Source organism: Folsomia candida, unplaced genomic scaffold (genome assembly GCF_002217175.1).
Source record: "Folsomia candida strain VU population unplaced genomic scaffold, ASM221717v1 Fcan01_Sc004, whole genome shotgun sequence".
Classification (NCBI taxonomy): Eukaryota; Metazoa; Arthropoda; class Collembola; order Entomobryomorpha; family Isotomidae; genus Folsomia; species Folsomia candida.
Window position 1 is genome coordinate 7,977,378 of NW_019091196.1, and position 20,240 is coordinate 7,997,617.

General features: G+C 37.0%; 3 protein-coding genes and 1 non-coding gene across 10 annotated transcripts; 2 read left to right on the top strand and 2 right to left on the bottom strand.

Annotated features, from left to right (window-relative positions):
• Positions 1-42: 42 nt before the first annotated feature.
• Positions 43-204, bottom strand: LOC118435506. Its single transcript, XR_004834822.1, has one exon. It is a non-coding gene; the product is annotated as a U1 spliceosomal RNA (small nuclear RNA).
• An 841-nt stretch (positions 205-1,045) lies between these two features.
• LOC110849559 (vesicle transport through interaction with t-SNAREs homolog 1B) lies at positions 1,046-3,072 on the bottom strand. 4 transcript variants are annotated; one of them, XM_022096980.2, is made up of 4 exons: positions 2,230-3,072; positions 1,957-2,009; positions 1,525-1,872; positions 1,046-1,458 (listed from the first exon to the last, which is right to left on the bottom strand). In XM_022096980.2, exons 3-4 carry the CDS (start codon positions 1,830-1,832, stop codon positions 1,131-1,133), a joined length of 636 nt encoding a protein of 211 aa, XP_021952672.1. In that variant the 5' UTR covers positions 1,833-1,872; positions 1,957-2,009; positions 2,230-3,072; the 3' UTR covers positions 1,046-1,130. The 4 variants fall into 4 exon arrangements, with proteins under 4 accessions (XP_021952672.1, XP_035706673.1, XP_021952671.1 ...); XM_035850780.1 differs by having other exon boundaries at positions 1,957-2,055; XM_022096979.2 differs by having other exon boundaries at positions 1,957-2,058.
• Positions 3,073-6,634: 3,562 nt separating this feature from the next.
• On the top strand, positions 6,635-13,176 carry LOC110849558. Of its 2 annotated transcripts, XM_022096977.2 has the most exons (14): positions 6,636-6,960; positions 7,073-7,192; positions 7,266-7,304; positions 7,395-7,786; positions 7,901-10,041; positions 10,119-10,182; positions 10,250-10,418; positions 10,551-10,760; positions 10,868-10,964; positions 11,034-11,513; positions 11,584-11,756; positions 11,839-11,967; positions 12,031-12,170; positions 12,244-13,176. In XM_022096977.2, the coding sequence occupies exons 1-14, from the start codon at positions 6,939-6,941 to the stop codon at positions 12,427-12,429; spliced, it is 4,362 nt and encodes a 1,453-aa protein (XP_021952669.1). In that variant the 5' UTR covers positions 6,636-6,938; the 3' UTR covers positions 12,430-13,176. The 2 variants fall into 2 exon arrangements, with proteins under 2 accessions (XP_035706672.1, XP_021952669.1); XM_035850779.1 differs by lacking the exon at positions 10,551-10,760 and having other exon boundaries at positions 6,635-6,960.
• A 1,440-nt stretch (positions 13,177-14,616) lies between these two features.
• LOC118435498 lies at positions 14,617-20,102 on the top strand. 3 transcript variants are annotated; one of them, XM_035851658.1, is made up of 14 exons: positions 14,617-14,772; positions 14,844-15,780; positions 15,860-15,924; positions 15,997-16,370; positions 16,433-17,839; positions 17,899-18,106; positions 18,177-18,284; positions 18,370-18,450; positions 18,524-18,620; positions 18,747-18,962; positions 19,024-19,200; positions 19,261-19,336; positions 19,398-19,640; positions 19,708-20,102. In XM_035851658.1, the coding sequence occupies exons 1-14, from the start codon at positions 14,658-14,660 to the stop codon at positions 19,759-19,761; spliced, it is 4,158 nt and encodes a 1,385-aa protein (XP_035707551.1). In that variant the 5' UTR covers positions 14,617-14,657; the 3' UTR covers positions 19,762-20,102. The 3 variants fall into 3 exon arrangements, with proteins under 3 accessions (XP_035707551.1, XP_035707552.1, XP_035707553.1); XM_035851659.1 differs by lacking the exon at positions 18,370-18,450 and having other exon boundaries at positions 18,177-18,317; XM_035851660.1 differs by lacking the exons at positions 18,370-18,450; positions 19,024-19,200; positions 19,261-19,336; positions 19,398-19,640; positions 19,708-20,102 and having other exon boundaries at positions 18,177-18,317; positions 18,524-18,888.
• Positions 20,103-20,240: the final 138 nt, after the last annotated feature.

Genomic DNA, 20,240 nt, shown 5'->3' on the forward strand with positions numbered 1-20,240 from the left:
GCTATGGTTTTCAGAAGTTAGATATCTTTTGATTATTTTCAGTAGGGGCAAGCGCGAACGCTGTGCCCCGTGGAAAAAATTTTGCGCCCGAGTTATCCACGTTAGGGATAATCGCAAGCGTCAACCTCACCGAAGTGCAATGGAGGGTCTCAGCCTGGAGAAAGCACCTTCTGGATCGTGCTATTCTCTACGCCAGGTAAGTGAAGATCACTCTGCGCTCACCCAAGCCCTTCTCTGGCACCTGCCGCCACCAAATGTGTCCCGCTTTTCTGCATCGCCTAACTTCGACCTTAACTTTTCCGAGTGGGATAAATTACAAAATATGTTCTTGAAATGTATACCTTTCTGTTAGTGCATTCATATTTTCTAAATGTTGAGTGGTTCGGGAGATATTCGCAGTTTATGCGAATGCGAATGTTGTAACATAATGGATAAAAAGGGTAACTTGCTGTCCGTTAGCACATCGCTCGCGAACGCCTCAACATATCCAAATGCAGTCTTCACCATCATGTTTCTAATTTTATGACCTCGATAGAGTTCGAAAGTGGGGTCTGCGACAATAAGTCACGACAATCTCCATTACACTAGTTATTTTGGTTCAATTTTTAATCCGTATATAGGAATATAGGATATGAATATATGAATCATTGGGAATGTGAATCAATCAAAAACAGTATACGTGTACACACATCAGTCACATATATAGTTAACTTTATTAACATAATATGGCTTATTCATTAAGTATTTTAATAATGATGAAATATTTAATTTAGTAAAGCAACACAATTATAAATATTTTGAAGACTGTTTAGTATAATATGTTATATGTCAAAATTGGAAATTATACATACTTCTACTAGTAGAAGTATGGAATGACAGATTTATAATATTTATAATATTATTTATAATATTATATATTATATGTATATTATATATTATATTTATATTATTATATTATTATTATATTATATTATATATTATATAATAGGTTATATATTATAAAATTATTTTTTAGTAGGGAATGACATAAAACGAATTACATATAGATTGATTGTTTCCAACCCGTTGTTACATTAATATATATGTAGGATATTGTATTATTCGTTAATTAATTTTATTAAGCGTCTGACTTAACGAAACCATTTCCAATATATAATAATTGCTAAGATCAGCACCTCAATCACAATAATCCCTAGAAGAATTATCTTGTTGTAAATCATGTTTATATACATGGAGCGGAGGATTTTTCGACTTCTTGAAATCTCAACATCCGTGTCCACCAAACGTGTTTTTGTCCTCACTAACGTTTCCCTTTGCGTCCCCAACTCTCCGATAACCTCATTTCCAATCTGTTCAGTCTCAATTGCGACAGCAGTAGATCGAGCGATACTGTCCGACGTGCGCTCAAGGGCTCTCTGACCTTCTAAAACTGTGCGTCTCGGGTCGGGCATGTAGTTCCTGTCATTTCAAGTATAATCAGTAAGTATAAGATCCTACGTCAAAACTTAAGGAATATTTATTTACTTCCGGTCTCCGAAACTTCCTAACACGCCGTGATATCGGTTATTCAGCTTGCTCACATTTTGTCGGTGGGTGCTTATCTTTGCTGTTAACTCATGTCGATAAGGGACAGGAGCAAGTCGGGCCTCGGATTCTAGTTGGCGCAATAAATTTTGACCTTCTTGCAGGTCTCGTTCGATCTCACTTGTCAACTTTTTCCTACTTTCACCAAACGGGCTGCCCACTAACTTGTTATCAATTCGGGACTCGATCGTGTCACACAAGTTCTGAAGTTCTTCCTCCAAGGTTTCAAACATTTCTGAAGATGTCATCTTGTATCTGTAGACTTTTCAATTAGACCAGTAGTTGAACCTGCGAGTGAAAGCAATATGCAATAGTGTGTAATGCAACAGTATAAGTTTATTAAATTAAAGCAGATGAAATTGGGAAACTCACCTTATTTTCTGGAAATTACACCGTAATTACAGATGTATTGCGTAAATTCGCACCTTATTGTCAGTCAAAATCAAAAAGGGAAGATTAGCCAAAGGTGTGCTGCTACATTGTATATACATATGTCAAAAAAATAAATAATAACACATGTTGAATGCGTAGTGCGTACTACTAAATAGTACAGCTGATTTTACAACTCGTCTAAATCTTAAAATAGAATACAAATAGTTAGCTTGACTATTTATATTTATTATTGTGTATAAAATTTAAAAATACCTAAAACGCCGTCAAAGCTTTACACTTTTATTCGGAATGCGTGGTGAAAGTTTCACCGTGAAACTCTGTGCTTTCACTATATTTTTCTTACTTTATACGAATACTTTCACACTATTTTTCAATTTATTATTATTATTTTTACCTCGCTTAAAAAAACAAATGTTAATGAATTACAGATCATCTGGTCGAATAATATAAAATGTGCGTCACAGCCAAAATATCACCACCCTCGTCTCATCTCATCCACCACCACATAAACTCATTCGTGTTTACTTTTTATCCTTCACGTATACTTACAGTTGTTGAAAGGATTTTGCGATTGGGATACGCAGAAGAAGTTTGCAATACATATTGAAATGAGTGTGCAATTTTGCCAATCTACCAACTAGCCAACAACAACAGAGCAGTAGTAGGGATTTGAGGCTGAAGTTCAGCTCAAGGATATAATTTTGCAACAAATAGCACATTACATTAGACAGACAGACGTAATCACACAGCAGATATGATCATATGGTGAGAATAAGTCTGTAGTAAATAAAAAGAAGCTGGTAAAGTTTCTCGTTTTAAAAAGCAATACATAAATAAAGTAAAATTAGTACAAAGAAAAGGTAAAAAGTCTTTGTACATGTTAAAAAGTCGCAATAACACACATAAATACGCAAAAAAGTGTACAAAAAGTCCACCCACATCGACTGTAACTAGATTAGTTTCGTACGACGCATTTTAACAAAGAACTAAACCAAATTTACTTTCTGGGAAATTCCTTGTTAATAACAAAGGATTGTGAAAGTGGTGAACTCAAATCTGGACCTGATAATTGTGGATCCCTAAAAGATGTAAGTTTTAATTTTCTATTGTCGACTTCAAACCTCCACAAAAAAATCATCTCACTACTTTCTTAATTGTATTCTCCGTGAAAATACTTTACCCATTTCATTTGTTATTACATAAAATGCAACCTCCCATTACTTTAATTTAACTGACCCTGAATTGCGTCACATTTGTCTACAATTTGTGCAGACTATTTTAGGCATGTGTAAAGTTTGAAAGGTTACAGTAAGAGAAAGGGAGAGTATGACAAAGAACTATTTATATAGGTGCTAAATAAATAATAACTCCCTAGTAAATATTTAGTATTTTATCATCATTATCATGTATATATGTTGTATGTACGAGTCCAAAATCTCAACCAAAGAGTCAAGTGGATATCAAAAATGAGCTGCTAATGTAAATATCGAATGATAAATGTAACATGTATAATGAACGTGCATGCTCACTCCGCCTGATATCCATTGACCTTTTCCAATCAAGTTTGAGGAGTCCGTGTTGCTCGTGTGCATTTGCATTGTACGGAGTACATTGGCTTGGCTTTAACTTTGTGATGCTGCTGCATTCAATTTCTAATCGAATCGAACGAAACCACTATTGACTATTATTCTCAGAATACATCGTTGTTTTCTTTGTTGTTGGTTTTACAGCTAATCTGCTGCTGAACTAATACATTTATCTGCTGTCCTCTCCGTCTGGAGGATAATTGGTCCAGATTTTAATGAAATAAGATAATAAAATGCGTCGTTGTGTCTGGTTTGTTTTTTTTGTAGCGGAAATGTTTTTGGAAAAAAACTTGTATAAAAAATCATATCCATTTTTCAAAGACAACGACCATAACGTAAAGCGTAGTTTTCCTTGGCTCTTATCTCATGTACGTACATTCAACATTGGTTTCTTCTTCCTTTGTTGTTGTGCCAATTTCGAGTCCAACTTTTTGGCAGGATGCCAAAGTGGATTTTGAACGTGAAAAATGACAGGCTATGTAAGTATGTTAAAAAATGTGAATATCATATTTTTTATGTAGCTGGAAGGGTATTACGAACCTACAGTGCAGAATTCATTTAGCCCGAGCGTTTGTTAAATATTTTCTTTTATTTGACACCATTTTTGAAGTATTTACAAAATTTGTATTTTACCAGTGGGGCTCGTTTCTTTAAAATCTTTGACTTCCAAAGTTACAACAGTTACATAAGCCCTGACTCTGACTAAAAATTCATAAGTGCAGAAGTTAGCACCCATGAATTAGATGGCTTAGGTACAAAATCTTGTCCGATCCAGTTAAGATTAAGATCGTCTGCCATGGCATAATTAATTAATTGATTGGTTAATTAGTTTGAATTAATCATTAAGAGAGCCAGCCTATCTTGGTGGACGTTTGACCTATGTATGGTGAGACTTGATTTAGGTAATGACTCCATATCAGATGGCATTATGAATGACATTCACGATTTCAGTTTCGCAAATATCGTTGCATGTAATCTGGAGAACATGGAGAAATTTCCCTTATTGTCATCATGATCTATTGATCGCATTGAAATAAATACGTATTATGACACGACGAGGAAATGTCAACCATCAATAATAATTAATATTACATAATGACATTGTTGTAATGCTCTTCATAAGGATGTATTTAACATCAATGTAAGTATGTACGACCTTATTGGCCTTGGATAAATATAAGTCTTTAGTTTTTAACAAATATTATAAATCTATACAATTCCTTTCCACACGTGATGCATGTTGTTGCCATTGTTTTCACTAATTTTAATAACACTGTTGTTGCTGCACACTAATTTCGTATATCTGGTCTGAACTTGTGAGTATTTTTCGACTATAACAGTATGCTTTTCACATAATTCAATCCAGTAGAAGAGTAGAAATTCTGGGAAAATAACAGCACATCAATTTTTACTTGTCATTATCAATTATTGTCTTACATAGTGTCAAATTAGTGTCTATTTATTAACAATCCATGATAAGTGCGTAAAGTATCATGCAATGTTTGAACTATTCGTCATTTCATTACCTCATCATCACGCGTGAGAATCCCTGAGATTAATAAAAGTCAAACAAAAATTATTGTAACAAACGATAAAAAGTGGTATTGCGTACATACATACAAACCAGCAACGTTTGGAACAAGGACTCTCGAACCGTTCATTTTGAGGTCATTCATATTTACTTTAGCAGAATAATGATACTAATAACTGAGCACCCAGACAGGAATATTTCGACAAGTGTGTGCAGTTCCAATATTATTATTGTGAAACAGATACCGATAATAAGTATAAGTGAGTTTAAAGTATTTAATGAAAGTACGGCTTGGGTTTAATAATAAATATGTACTAATACTTGTACCTTTCCAATTTTTTTTACATGCACACTTGTACATACACGTTAAATATAAGTGGTAAAGCATGTAATAAGTATGTAGCTGTTTGTCAACCCAAACGTCTTATTTTCTCACCCTACATTTTGGTCAAGCTTTATAATCCCGGAATTATTTGACGTTTCCATTATCCAATTATGTTTATATTTGCTTAATGGTTTAAAACAAGGTTTGAAACAAGTCTTTTATTATCTAGTGAACAAATAAAGTCTGACATTCCTCTCGTATGAGTCATTCGTCATAAATAGAACAATGTTGCTTTACAAATATACATGTGCACGTGAGTGGTTGGTGATAAATGGCTAGAAAATTTGTAAAATTTGGTATTCCTTTGAGTGACTCAAATTGAGTCATGTGGTGAACAATCATTTGCATCTTTTTAAATACAGGAAATCAAAATCTACACCCAAATCCTTGACCAAGTTCGTACTATACTTTTTTTAGAATGAAAAGTTCATTCTGAAAATGAATGAAAAGTCAAAACAAATCGGCGTGGTAAAAGCAAAATGTGCCCTTGATTAAGAGATTGAATGAATAAGGCGATGCATCGTAAATCGTAAGAATTCATGGTTGATCTTATCCTGGCCCTGGCCCAGCTTTGATTTTTAGTGACTGGAAATCGTACACTTGTAAAATAAGCTTATTTTCTCCAATATCAGTGTGTCATTTATTTACTAGTACATAGATCAGAAGACTTACTACATACAAGTTAGATATCAACAAGTTCTTACCGAGGGGGGATATATGTACGCAATTCTTAATTCCCTGACCATTTTTGACAACCAACAAGTAGTAATGCATGCAAATGATCAAGTGTGTCCTGTTGAGACCATATAATAAACACACAATCATCGTCTTGTTATTTTATCAGCATAAATATAACATGATTTCAATATGATAAATAGGCCTATAGTTTGATGCATTTGGCTCATATTTTAATTTGGGTAAAATATGTTTAAACCTAATGTGAGAATATCTGTAAATATGTTGATGGAGAGAAAATCCAGTTTTCTATCCTGTTCGAGACGTTTATCTCTTGTGTACATAAATGCTTACCAACTTTAAAGCTTAAACGGGAATAAGTCATGCCGTCAAGTCGTCCTTCTCCAGGACGCAGTTTCATTTCATACTTATTATTTTGGTTACATACTGACGTATGCAAGTTATTTGGTTGACCATTCGACAAAAGTTCTCAGTCACGGGTTTCTTCTCGACGAGAGAACTTTACTCTTTCTGCGTTCCTATAAATATTTGATTTTAAAACCTAACTTTTTCAGTTTTTTTACAAATCCCCATCACCACTGACGTAAATGAGTCATTCGGTTAATGACCATTTTACAAAGGACAGAACACTTATCGTGGTTTATAATACAATCGATTTTAATTACACGCATCTCAGATTGACGTTAGATTTGTACTACAAGTTTTTTTAAAGACACGACGACGAGGACGAGGAGATTTTTTTCACCTAATAGTTTTTAGCATAATGACGACTGAAATGAGAGGAAGTGAGTGAATTTTTGTGGGGATGAATATTTTATTGTTGCGTGATTTTAAGCTAATTAGTGGATTAATTAGTTTTATGGTGCAATTATTAATGTGTATTTATATAATTTTCAGGTGAGACGACATCGTCCTCGTGGACCTATACTTGGGAGGATTACGACTTTTGTCAGCAGGAACCACTTCGGGATGAGGAACGCATATTATTGAACACCTTGCAGACTATAGGGGCGCAATGTGAGTGCTATTCTAATTCCAAAATAAATGCAAATAAATTTACACGAAATTAATAAATCCCTTGTCCGTTTAGATAACCCCCAATCGCCTCCTCCACTCTGGGAAAATGAGGGTGAGTTAAAAATCAATATTATTCAAGAAATTATAAATACTTTGCAATAGCAAACATCAGTTCAAAATTTCAAATCTTTATTTTTTTAAGGATTCACATATGACCCAAAAAACCCTGAAGACTCTGCATTCTATCACTACTGCCTCGTTGAGGACAACCAATTCGTCTTTTGTGCGGACCCCAGCGAGTGCAAATGTGACAAAACCCAACTTTATTACAACTTGAGGATCTCGGCCATCTTCACGGAGAAGATGCTCAAAAACAGCATGGGGGCTGATGTGGATCCATCAGAGGTTCAACTTCAACAACAGGCCGTCGCATTCTTGGCGAAACATCTGAGAAACAACTGCGACAAAATATTCAACCGTTCTATCCCATTCGTAATTGATGCTCACATCCTGCGAAGGTTGTGCGACGCGATCGGATCAATTTACACGAGTGAAGGCGAAAGTAAAGAGGAGGACCCAGAGTCAGATCTATCGGTAAGGTTTATTCATAATAATCACCCTTTTGTCAAGTATTATTATTACTATTATGAAAAATGTATAATCATGAATTGCTATCATTTTGCTAATTCCGCCATCTTTTCTTTCTAGATCTATCAAGATCTCGTCTTATTTCTGTCAGACTTTTGCCAACAGACGCCTTCTTTATGTATTAATGTTCCGAAGCCCAAGCCCAAGCCTCCAAAGGTGGATATCCACAACCTCTCTGTCGCGGCGTCATCATCATCAGATATTGATTCGAGTTATGGTGGGAGCGACTCGGCATCAACTTCGACTTCAACTCCAACATCATCCAAATTAAAGAAAAGCACGGGTGCTGAAGCGACAAAAAAAGTCGGCGACGCCGCATCAACTGAAATGGTGGACATCTCCATGTTCAAAAGTCTTCAACTCCTAGAATTGCGAAATACTCCACCCCACCGGATTTCTGGATTGAGCTCTTTGCGAATGAATCTACAAAAAATTAAGTGTTCTCGAAATCTCAAGTCTATCGGTCAAGTTTTGAAGCCACCCAGTAACACCAATATTGCTCAAATTTGGCCTGAACTCCGAGACCTGGACTTGAGTTATAATAAGATTCCGAGTGTATTTACGGAAGAAATAGCAGTATTGGAATTGTGCCCATCACTAGATAATTTAAATTTATCTCATAATCGCATCATCGGAATCGACGATTCTTTCTCCCGTATTTTAAACAGTCTTTCAACCCTCAACTTGTGTTTTAATCAGTTAACTTGTATTCCTCCGATTCCACCCAATGTCAAGATTCTTCTCTTGAGCCACAACTTGATCGTTAATCTCATATCGCCAAAAAACAGGGTCATTCATTCCGACCCATTTAATTTGCTCTGTTCCTTGAAAAACGTGGAAGTTCTCGACTTGTCCACGAATCTCATTTCGAACGAAACGGATCTTGTCCCACTGAAGGAAATGAACAGTTTAAACAAACTCAACATGACCGGAAACCCTATCTCATTTAATTCTGGTTACCGACGCTCCGTGGGTGGCTATCTCAACCGCTACGTGATAAACCGAAAGTTTGAATTGGATAAGAAAAATCTGTCCAGTTCTGAAGTTCGGGAAGCAATTGAGGATTCAAAACAAGGAAAATTCATCCCTTACGTCCCCGCAAGCAGTTTGGCCATCAGTCAAGCAAATTCTGCCATGTCGGCCTCACTGAGTTCAGGGGTATCGGGATCCATGTCGACATCAAACTCGATGCAACGATCCGGAAATAGCATCTCACAATTAAAGAGCATGACTCAATCCTTCGACTCCACGTCCAGTTCTATGCAAAGTTTGAGAAGGAAAAAGCCCAAAATTAGGGAAATTATGTCAATAGATTTCCAAGAAGATAGAGAAAATTCGTACAGTGAAAGTACATCCTCTGCGAAAAGTGGATCCTCTTTCGAGTCCAAGAAGGACAATAATGCAGAAACTACGAGAAAAGCACTCAAAGCTTTGAGGGACAAGTATGGCCCAGAACATTGGCTGCTACGTCAGGCGGGGACAGAGGTCGATCGACTCTTACGTATTCCAGGTCGTCCCATCAATTACGATCTTTTTTCTCGTTCCCTTCCCCACAATTCGAGAGACTTTGGACAGTCTTCCTCTTTTAACAATAGCTTCTCCCCACCCACATCGTCCCTTTACTATGAACGGGCCGTTGCTCAGCAGGAAAGGTACACCAATGAAGAACTGCTGTTGATAAATAGTCGAAAGGCTCGCGTCCCTTCGGAAGACAAAACCCCAGTTGCATCTCCGCCAGGTCTGGTTCCTGGTGCATTGAAAACTGGTGAGGAAGACAACACACCCGACTTCTTCTCATACTTTAGTGCAGATGTGGGCGAAGACGTGTCAATCTTTGACCTGTCGAAAGACGAACCAATCGATGACATTTTTGTCGAAGAGGGGAAAAAGGACGTTAAAATATTCAAGACATTCCAAAACGGAGAGATCTTTAAGCTCATTGTGTGGGACGGATACTTGATGGACGTCAATATGGAGGATAATGTCATCCTGAACAAGTGGGATCTCCATTGTCTGTTCGCTTTGGAGGAGGAGAAGTGCGATGCAGAGACGGAAAGTGTCCAATTTATGTTGAAATTTGACACCATGAGGAAGTCAATGAGAGAGCGGAGCTTCATCATGAGTAGCAAAGAATTCGCCGTGTTTGACAAAGTGGTCAGCCCGTTCATTGAGCAGATGACGCTGCAAGAGTTTACCGAAGCGTAAGCGTCGATTTTACTTTAAACTTTAGCAGACCGTGTCTGATTTATAATTTATGAATTATTTTATTTATCTTCAGGTTGCAATGTGCCAAATGTTTCGCCCAATTTTCGAAAGCGATGGCAGGTCGTACTGTAAAACATGTAAGTTGTTGGCGAATAATCCATACCTGTTTTTCATAGATTCTAATCATTCATTAATAAATGTTAGGAACCTGGAACTGCGCCCAGAGAGGTCAGAATTTGTCCAAATCCGCAATGTGCAAACGACATTCTGCTCACGCTGGATAATATCCCGTTGCCAAATAATGAATGTTTGGATCTGGATTTGGAAGAGGATAGGCTTCGGGGACCGTTAAAAGCGTCAACTCCAGTTTCAGGTGGGACATTGATTTAAAATTAATAATTATGCATGGTTTTAAAAATAATAATTTTGTGTGATTTGCATGCTTGCTGTATGTATATTGTGTGAACTAACAAGAGTTTTGTGTGTGTCAAATTTACATTTACAGGCCGACCCACAAGTTCATCATTCTCTCAATCCATTCCAAAAGGCAAATCTCCAGGAATTTTTAACTTTATGCGACTGCTTCCATCAAGTTTAACTTCGAGAAAAAGTTTGACCAGTAGTGAAGAGATTGTTGTTACTAACCGTAATGTTCCCACCGTTTATGCGGCAACTAGTGTGACGCCAACTTCCAGTGATGGAGGAACGGCCACAAGTAATACACACGTTTTTTTGTCTGATAACTCCTTTTGTGATTTGATATTTTATGAGGAATTTTTATTTATTAATAATAATGTTCTTTTATTAAATTGTTATTTTCAGATACTAAATCTGAATCAGATATCGAGGTTTTAAGCACAGACAGTAGCAGTATCGAAGTTCTGGGGAAACACGGTCCAGATAGCGGATCGGAAGTTGAGTAAGTTGAAGATTAGAGTAATTTCGATAAAAAGTATGAACTAATAACTTGAAATTATGTAATTTATAGTACGGAGGAAGCTATTGAAGTTCCTGTAGTTGACTCCACCAAACTTGGGAATATCGTCGTGCCTCTTTCTGAGAGTACATCATCCTCCTCATGTGCGGACAGCATTGTAACGACGTATGAAAAAAATAATCTGCTTCCAATCTCACAACCGCTAAACTCTCCAAGTAAAATGCCATCTGGGGCATCGTCTCTCTGTACGAATGCATCCTACGCCAGTACATCGACACTTACGACGAACAGTTATAGCAGCCCAGTTCATAACACATGCATGCCGGTTCGGTATGATTATGTCAATTTTGGGAAGACAGATCATCGACTGCAGCTTTGGAGTGATGTTTCCATCTTCAAGTCGGATGAGACGTTGCTGGCATTGACGAAATGTATGATCATCTCAAACTCTTCGTCACACAAAAACTTTTTGGGAATTGTAATCTTTTCGACCAAGAAAGTCTATTTGTACCGAATTACCGGAAATGAAGGGTACCCACATAAATATATAAATTATGTGTATTTTACATGTATTTTAACGTGAATTCAATTCATGTAATAGTGATCGTCCACAAGAATGGTTGCAAAAGGTGACTTCATTCGATTTGGCCAAATTTACCAAACTTGATGTGCTAATTGGACGTCACGGTGTCGGGGTGGATTTCTCGGGGAAATATTATGCCCTCATTTTTCGCGATTCGGAGCGAACTTCTGGATTTCTAGAGTTTTTCATGAGTAAGTAAAGCGTAATTATTTTAATTTGTAATTTTACAGATGATAAATAGAAATATTTCAAGTGTACGATTTTTTTGTAAAGGTGACATTTGTGGCACATTAAAGTCACCTCCGATGGTGCGAGATTTCAGTCAAACCCAAAAAATGATGCTCAGCGCAACAAATCCAATCAGTTATTTTGGAATTATGCGTTACGCTGTCTGCGATAGCCGTAAGCATTTTCTTGTTAATTCTTATAATTGTAATTTGTTAACAATTGAATTGTGTTAATTAGCTGACAACACCTACTCCGTCTCTGCTGTGTTGCTTACAAATGAAGAAGTTTTATTAATAACTGACCTGTCCTGGATGGCTGGCCGAAGTGAAAAGGTTACAACAACTCATGGACGAAAGTTGTCACATCTTCGTCAAGTTGTAAGTTTTCATGACAAAGATTAGCCCAGTTTCTAGATTCTTGTATTTATTGTCTCATTGTTTCTGTGAACAGGAATCACTGGAGTCAGATGCAACCTTTCTACGACTCGCGTTTACGCTAGAACAAGATCGAATTGTCAACTGGGAACTTATATTTGAAACTGAAAATGAACGATCCAGATTTAAAGAGTGTCTCAAATCAGATCTAAATCGGGATGACGTCCCCTTCATTTGTCTCTCTCAGCCATTAGACTCTTAAAACTTCACTTCACTTGTCTACCTACCTGTAATACCTCCATCCCTGGATCGAAGCTATTATTATTATCAATATAGTACAACATTTCCTGTCCTGCAAGTCAATTTAAAACTATGCACTATTTATGCAATTGTAAAGTTACAAAAGCCACAAAATGGTTAACAAACTATTATAAGTATGTAATTATGTCAACAGCAAACAAATCGTGATAGGAAGTCGTCGCTTATTTAGAACTAAGAATTTATGGGTAATATATGAAAGCGATAACGATAATATAAGTGACCGATATTTATACGGAGATTTTTTGTTATAGTCTTCAGTTGCGGATTTTTCGAATACCAAATAATTATTAATATGCAGTCATTTTGTGCGATAATATTATAACGTATGTATTTCCGAGATTTTACTTTTACTTTACGAGAAGGTATTTTAATGTAAAAATAATACTTTCCCTTTTTATTGTGCTTTAAACAATATTTTTTAGACTGGTATGACATTACTTGGCTCAATTTTCTAGATGTATAATAGAATGTCTTGATGTTGCTGCATATAATAAGTAAACTTCATTTGCATTTTTGAAATTTTCCGATTTTATTGTGATAATACGTGGCAGGTTTTTAGCACGGATAGTTTAGCAGCGCTCTAATTTTAATGATAATGAATGAAAATGAATGAAAATTGTGATTATGAAAGATTGAAAATATTCTGAAAGAAAATAAGATTGTCAAGTAAAAGTTTTTTATAAATAAATTCAATTATGCAGAAATGGACATTTGTCAGCGTGGAGCACTTTTATTTAATACGCATTTTATATTTACTGTCCCAGGGCCTTTATCTTCACATGTAAACAAACACATCGGGGTGGGGTCCATCCAAAACAATGTGTATATAATTGGTCTCTTGACCGTGGTCAGAAACATTAGTTTAATATTATTGAAAAATTATTTACTACATATTTCTCATGAAGAAATACTGAGAATTAGATTGTTATCGTAATTTGATAACATCGTACCTGCAAAAGACATGGAGTTTTAACGTGTTTTAACGTCGCAGAGTCTTATACGTACAACACATGCAGAAGGCATGTGTTGTACGGGATTGGTAGTTATACGGCGCATGGATGATGTGACGTCAGCAGAGATCGGCAAAACCTGCTTTCATTATATACCTTTATGGCAACTTTAGAACGAAATCGAATTTCGACATGCGGTTTTCGCCAACCTGTTTCTAATTTTTCAAGTACGGCCGAGTTAGAAGATGGGCATTGTAGATTATAAGGTCATGGCGCCACGGTGATGAGATGAACCTGTCTAATTTTTTGTTTCCACAGTTTTAGACGTAGTTTTGGGCGGGGATTTCAAAAATCGCCATCATTTCGACGTGTGACGACCTCAAAGTAATCCTACGTCGAGGCAAACTGAGATTTTTACAAAAATTTAATCTATAGATGAAATATAGCTAAATTAAGTGTCCCCGCGTTGTTACAGGTTTTGTCTACACCATGTCGAAAACTGGCGGGAACACTGGACTATGGTGCTATGCGATTATACATCTAAATTCCACATTTAATTTGAGTTGGAGTTGAATGTGGGAATAATGCAAATATGCGAGTACGTAGACCTGTTGAGAACAAACATGTAAAATATGCGTTATGCATGATTATCCAAAGTGGCTCGATATAAATGAAGGCAAACCTGCTATACTGTCATGCCCCACATATGGTATTACACCAGCAGCACGGTACGCGATGAAAATAATTAAAAAGTGAATTATGGTTATCTGGGTGGCTTATCAGTCAATTATGATAAGCACCTGCGTCGAAACAATGGATTAATGTTTCATAACTCAACGAATGACGCACAGTTGGAGCACTTTAAAAACAATAGTTTGCAGAAGCATTTAATATTGCGTCGGAACACCTGCAAATTAGTAATTAATGTTTCGTAAGTCAACAAGTGACGCACAGTCGGAGCACTTCAAAAACAATACTTTGCATAAGCATTTAATATTGCGTCGGAACACCTGCAAATTAGTAATTAATGTTTCGTAACTCAACAAGTGACGCACAGTCGGAGCACTTCAAAAACAATACTTTGCATAAGCATTTAATATTGCGTTGAACACCTGCAAATTAGTAATTAAAATTACCTCTGAGGCCCTATTCGAGTCATATAAATAGTAGCTCCGAGGACAATCCTGCATTCATTCAAGTCTTGACTTTACTACAGAAAATGGTTTACCCTGTCACAATGCACACCGTGTTCCAAAATGGAACCACGTCACAATATATTTGGAACGACCGTCCCTTTTTTATCCCAGATCTGAATGCCGTGTTCGTGATGTTTTGTAAGCTGTATAATTTATAACACAATTTCTTTACGAACCAACTGGTCTTATAATAAAAATTAATTAATTAGATGCTTCTGTCAATGCGGCATTATACCAGGGATATGCGGCTTTTCGTATCAACGACCCATTCAACACTCCCCCAGAGTGGAACTCGTTTTTGGATGAGCAAGGTCAGACCCCAGATTTAAATTTCCCATTTGCTTGGAAACGAAGCTACAATTTGCTTGGAACACAATTGTCGGCATTCTACGAAAAAGTAATTCGATCGCACTATTGCCACCAGAAAAATATCACCACCAATTTCATATATTCAAAAAGAGTTTTAGCTCATCTACCCGACTGCTCCACAATAGCAATATGTAACTCAACCAATTGCTTTTATTACGAAACACAAAGCATAGATTTTACTTTACTAAGGAAATCTGGAATCACAAAGAACATGTCTCAACATGATACATGGGCCCAAGAAATTCATGGGTATCGTCAGGCCCATTATGGGTCGACCATTTCCACCAGCATCAGCAACATGTATCCTTTTATGCATGTCGACAACTCTACAATCACCTCCCAGATAAACCAATTTTTTACTTTTCCCGGCTCGAATGAAAGTTTTATCAGAGAAAAGGGCTTATTTGCCCCTGAAGGACATCGAGGAAGGACGTATTATAAGCCTCAAAGTCTATTAGAAGCAGTACGGTCTGCAAAAATTCTCAATGAATTCTCACTCAATTGTAGTGCTGAGAATGCTTCGCATTTTATTGTGGAGTTAAATGGACCCCTCCCTGAGGGTTGTTCATACCTCTCCATTTTTAACGACACCCATATACTCACCTTAACCCTGTTAAGCAACTTCTACGCCCAGAGATACACACGACGATTACAATATTGCACACAGCAAAAATTAGATGCACGAGTTCGAAGAGCAGCAATTGACGCAAGCAACTCAACTGCAAATAATCATAACCGCAACTCGGGACTTCTGAGATTTAACTTACCAGGATATCGGTAAATGTTGCATAAAATTGCTAGTGCATTATTGGTGCATAAAAGAGTCTACAATTTCAAATTTGTGCTATATATATAGTTACTGTGGTCCTGGTACAAATTTGGAAAAAATGTATGATCTTGGGGGTCCAATCAATGCCTTGGGTATACATACGTATGAATTCAATTACAAATAATACATTGACGTTGATTTCAATGCTTAGTAACTGTTTGCAGACTTAGCGTGCCGTGAACATGACAAGGCATACTTGTTAGGTGTTCCCCCTGAAACAGCGGACAACGAATTGCTTGAAAAAGTCCAAAAATTGAGACCGGATTTATTTATTTTATTTTCATTAGTAATGAAAAGCAAGTCTATTTTTGAATCAACAGTGGATAAGAGATATACATCTTCACTGTACTACATTCCGTTCGAGTTCTCCCCTAGCCTGACGTTATTCTTCGCAAGATTTTCATCGTTCGAGGACGAAGGTATCTCAACAAGTAGGGGTGCCGATCTGGAGAAACAATGGATGCAACTTGTTACCGACTTGTGGCAAGGAGTCTGTCACACTGCTGAGTTATATCCGTCATTTCCTTCGTTCTATTTGGTAACTCGTTGTGTAGTTTGTACGATTGAACCAAGTTAATTTTTTTATTTACACTATTGCAGAATGGATCATTACCGATAAATGCGGAGAGTAATATTCCAGTGTCTACGTCGAATATACACACGACCACCAGCCAACCAATCGACACCCGCGTTTGTGCTGACAGCGGTAACGCTGAAGAAGCAAGTGGCCCTCAACCTGAATCCACCGATGATGACACCACGGGGAGGACACCTGCGCAGACTCCAGAGATACCCAGAAGAGGTGGTTTTGAGATAGATGGTCAATTACTGAGCAAAACAAACCTAGAATATCCACAACCACCAGCAGCTTTTGGGAAATGTCGTTTGCTTATATCAGAATTAGTCACTGAAACTAGTGCTCAACAATCTTTCCTTGAATATGAAATGTTGTGCCCATCCAAAAGGCGTTCGAAGCACAAGAACCTTTCTGGATTTTTGACCATCTTTCTAGAAAGTGGCGATATTCCAAAAATTATCGGGACGATTGACCACTCCAACAAAGAACTCGTAGAAGTTGTGGAGACCACTTCTAGCGGAAATCAGGTTACCCGCAAATATTTTGTTGTGGGTGGTGGAGGTACTCAAACGAATCAACAAATTTCCAGAGGAATGTTTGCGGACCAGTATAATTTAGCTATTCCGTCCGCCCAATCGAGAACAATTTTTGTCATTCTAATTTATATTCCTAGTTACATGAAACACATACCAACAGCCAGAAAATTCTGGCTGCCAATCAACAACAATGGAGTTTACGAGCCAAAACCTTTGACAGAAGATCATGAAGGTCTTATCACAAAGTATCTCCAGGACTCTTTACTAATTGGTCAGCCATGCAATTTCGACGAATGTGGTATGTTCTTGAAATGGGCAATTGTAGAAAGCCTTGTTGGAGAAGATAACCTTATATACCCTATACCTGATGTCGAGGGAGCAGTTAAGCCATATCAAAGTCTCAGTAGGTGTAGCTCGACGATGCTTCCTATGCAAATGAATGACTTTGTTGTTGCAACGCCAACACCATCAGCCGAGAATAATTGTCCCAGAGATACTCCGGTGTCATTTCAAAGCCCATTCAATTTTCGTGGCCGGGCATTACAATCAACAGCTCAGCAGATTATTATCAACGTGAAATACTTTTTTGACAGGGCGACAGCTAATTCAGAGCTACTCGTGGGATCGCCCTCGAAATTAGCTTCATTAGCCACAAATGTCAAACTCTGGACGGTGTCAAGGGTCGTTGTAGCACACCGCAACAACGTTCAAATACAGACACCTGGAAAGAAACGACCACGAGAAATGAGGACTTTTAAATTGCTGGACCAATTCAAACTAGATATACTAAAAGCCATGATACAGAAACACTTTCAGAATAATCGCGTCGCATTTCTGGAAGAAATTTATAACGAGTTTATGGCGCGGATGAAGGATGACGACGATGTTTTAGAGGTACAAAAAATAGTTTTTTTAACCAGGAATAAGTTTACATCCAAGTACTATTATTCTAGAGAACATCGTCTGAGCCAATAACGAGATTTAAGTGCTCGTTGTATACGTTTAAAAAGCTGATGCACAAAATTGCGTATAAATTTGGCACAGTTGATCTCCGAGTTGCAATCCTACAAAGAGAAGATATAATTCGATGGCGAGGTCGGTTTCTTAAACGTCTACGAGAAAACGAAAGGGACCCCAACAAAAAAAAAATTATATACACAGGTGCGTACTAGTTCCGTATATTTATATAAAAATATTGTTTTTGTCGGTTTAGTTAATAAATAATAAGCAGACGAAACCTGGGTGGACCCCCACGCCAGAACTGGCAAAGCATGGGTGCCAAGAACATTCAGAAGCTGGCAGGAAAGAAAACTATATACATTTAAGCAAAATAAAATAGGTAGAGGACCTCGGCTAATCGTGCTTAACGCGGGTAAGAGCATAAAATACGTTATATCTAATTATTTTTTGTCGACATTTAAAAGATGGTGGTGAAGATGGATTTGTGGAGGGAGCCATGAAGGTATATCCAATCTCAAAAAAAGATGCCGACGGAGATTACCATAGTAAAGGATAAAACATTACTTGTGGTTTACACTCCCAAGTTTTTCGTATTTTAATGTTACATAATATTTTCAGAAAACGTAGATGGCCCTACCTATCTCGCCTGGTTTCGCAAATTGTTAACATCATTGGAAGGGAAAGGAAGTTTCCTGATTATTGTGGACAATGCACCGTTAAGAATCATAACTTAAACTCATCTTTATACAAATATACTAGATATAAATATATATATATATATATCTAAATGTTTATGCGCTTAATATATTAACTACATTGTACTGTTGTGTCGCTGAAATAGATATCACGGATCTGCCGAGGTACCAGTCTCCAGGGACAAGAAGGGGGTCATGTACACCTGGCTAACGAATCATTGGGATCCAAGCCGCGGCCCCATAAAACCAGAGAAGCAATATCTAAAATGGGAACTTTGGGACATTATTAAGTCGATGAAGGTTGGAAACAAATACTACGTTATTGATAAGCTGGCAAAGGAAGCTGGTCACGAAATACTTCGGTAATGTAGCAAACATATGTAATAGATCGTTGGCATTGTAATAACTCAAAGATTTCAATAGATTACCCCCGTATAATTGCGACCTCTCGGCAATAGAATATGTTTGGAAGGATACAAAGGATTATATCCGGAAAAATAATCTTGATCAAAACCTTTCCACAGTGCAAAGGACGGCAGAAGAAGTTATGAGAAATTATAATACCAGTTATAGGATTGCACATGTCAACCATGTGAAAAGGTGTTCATACAAAGGCTTATTAAATAGAAATAGGTAACTGTGTTAAACTACTTTCTCTAGGTTAGGGGAAGAATACTGGACAAATGATCGATTTTATGAAGACTTAATTGACTCCCTTCCAACGGAAAGATTAATTGTAAGACACATTGCATTTCACGGACTCAATAACTTTCTTATTATTTGTAACTTAATTTAAGATCAACCCGGGCCAAATCGATGACGAAGACGACGAAGACTTCGAATATGACGAAGTTTTTCCCGATCTTGAAGAGTCAATGACAATTCAAAGTATGGTGCATGATTATGAGAACATGGGACTTTCCACTATGTATGGCTATACGGATGAGGATGAATTGGAAATCGAGACAGCAGTGGAAACACCACTAGAGGACCCATCCAGTCGTCGCCAATTATTTGTCCATTCCACTGACGATGATGAAGTACATAAGTATTTACAACATTATGGAAGCTTTTGATACCAAATAAACGTTATAATTTGTATTTTAGACATCAACTATTCCACATGTGAGAAGCCCACATAACGAACTCAGGATAGAATAGAGTTTATTTCATTTTGATTTTTTTGTAATAATTTATTATAATGTTAGTTAAATACATTTGAAATTAAATAATACATTATACATACTGTGTTTACACTATAAATAATTAGTTTTTGAAAATTCACTTCACACCCCCCTGAAGTGTTAATGTTTTTAAATAAACTGCAGCAAGGCCACGTACCCAAGCAACGCAAAATTCTGAGAATGCGATACAAAATAAAGAAATTTTGAAATCTGAATTATTAAAAAAAATAATGAAACAATTAAGGTTCCCTCATTTCATTTATATCGAGCCACTCTGGAGAATCATGCATCATACATGTTTTAAATTTTTGCTCTCATCAGGTCTACATACTCGCCTATTTGCATCATTCTCAGATTCAACTCCAAATAAAATTAAATTTCGAATTTAGATCCATAATCCAGTGTTCCCGCCATTTTTCGACATGGTGTCGACAAACCTGCGACAGCACGGGAACA

What these genes read in the sequence shown, in the direction of transcription:
- LOC110849558 (XM_022096977.2), top strand. Translation starts at nt 6,939, where the DNA reads ATGACGACTGAAATGAGAGGAA. An exon ending in GACGACTGAAATGAGAGGAA is followed by an intron (nt 6,961 to 7,072) that starts GTGAGTGAATTT and finishes TATAATTTTCAG; the next exon opens with GTGAGACGACATCGTCCTCG. An exon ending in TCCACTCTGGGAAAATGAGG is followed by an intron (nt 7,305 to 7,394) that starts GTGAGTTAAAAA and finishes TATTTTTTTAAG; the next exon opens with GATTCACATATGACCCAAAA.
- LOC110849559 (XM_022096980.2), bottom strand. Translation starts at nt 1,832, where the DNA reads ATGACATCTTCAGAAATGTTTGAAACCTTGGAGGAAGAACTTCAGAAC. An exon ending in GGAAGTTTCGGAGACCGGAA is followed by an intron (nt 1,459 to 1,524) that starts GTAAATAAATAT and finishes TTGAAATGACAG; the next exon opens with GAACTACATGCCCGACCCGA.
- LOC118435498 (XM_035851658.1), top strand. Translation starts at nt 14,658, where the DNA reads ATGGTTTACCCTGTCACAATGCACACCGTGTTCCAAAATGGAACCACG. An exon ending in TTCCAACGGAAAGATTAATT is followed by an intron (nt 19,337 to 19,397) that starts GTAAGACACATT and finishes ACTTAATTTAAG; the next exon opens with ATCAACCCGGGCCAAATCGA. An exon ending in ATTCCACTGACGATGATGAA is followed by an intron (nt 19,641 to 19,707) that starts GTACATAAGTAT and finishes TTTGTATTTTAG; the next exon opens with ACATCAACTATTCCACATGT.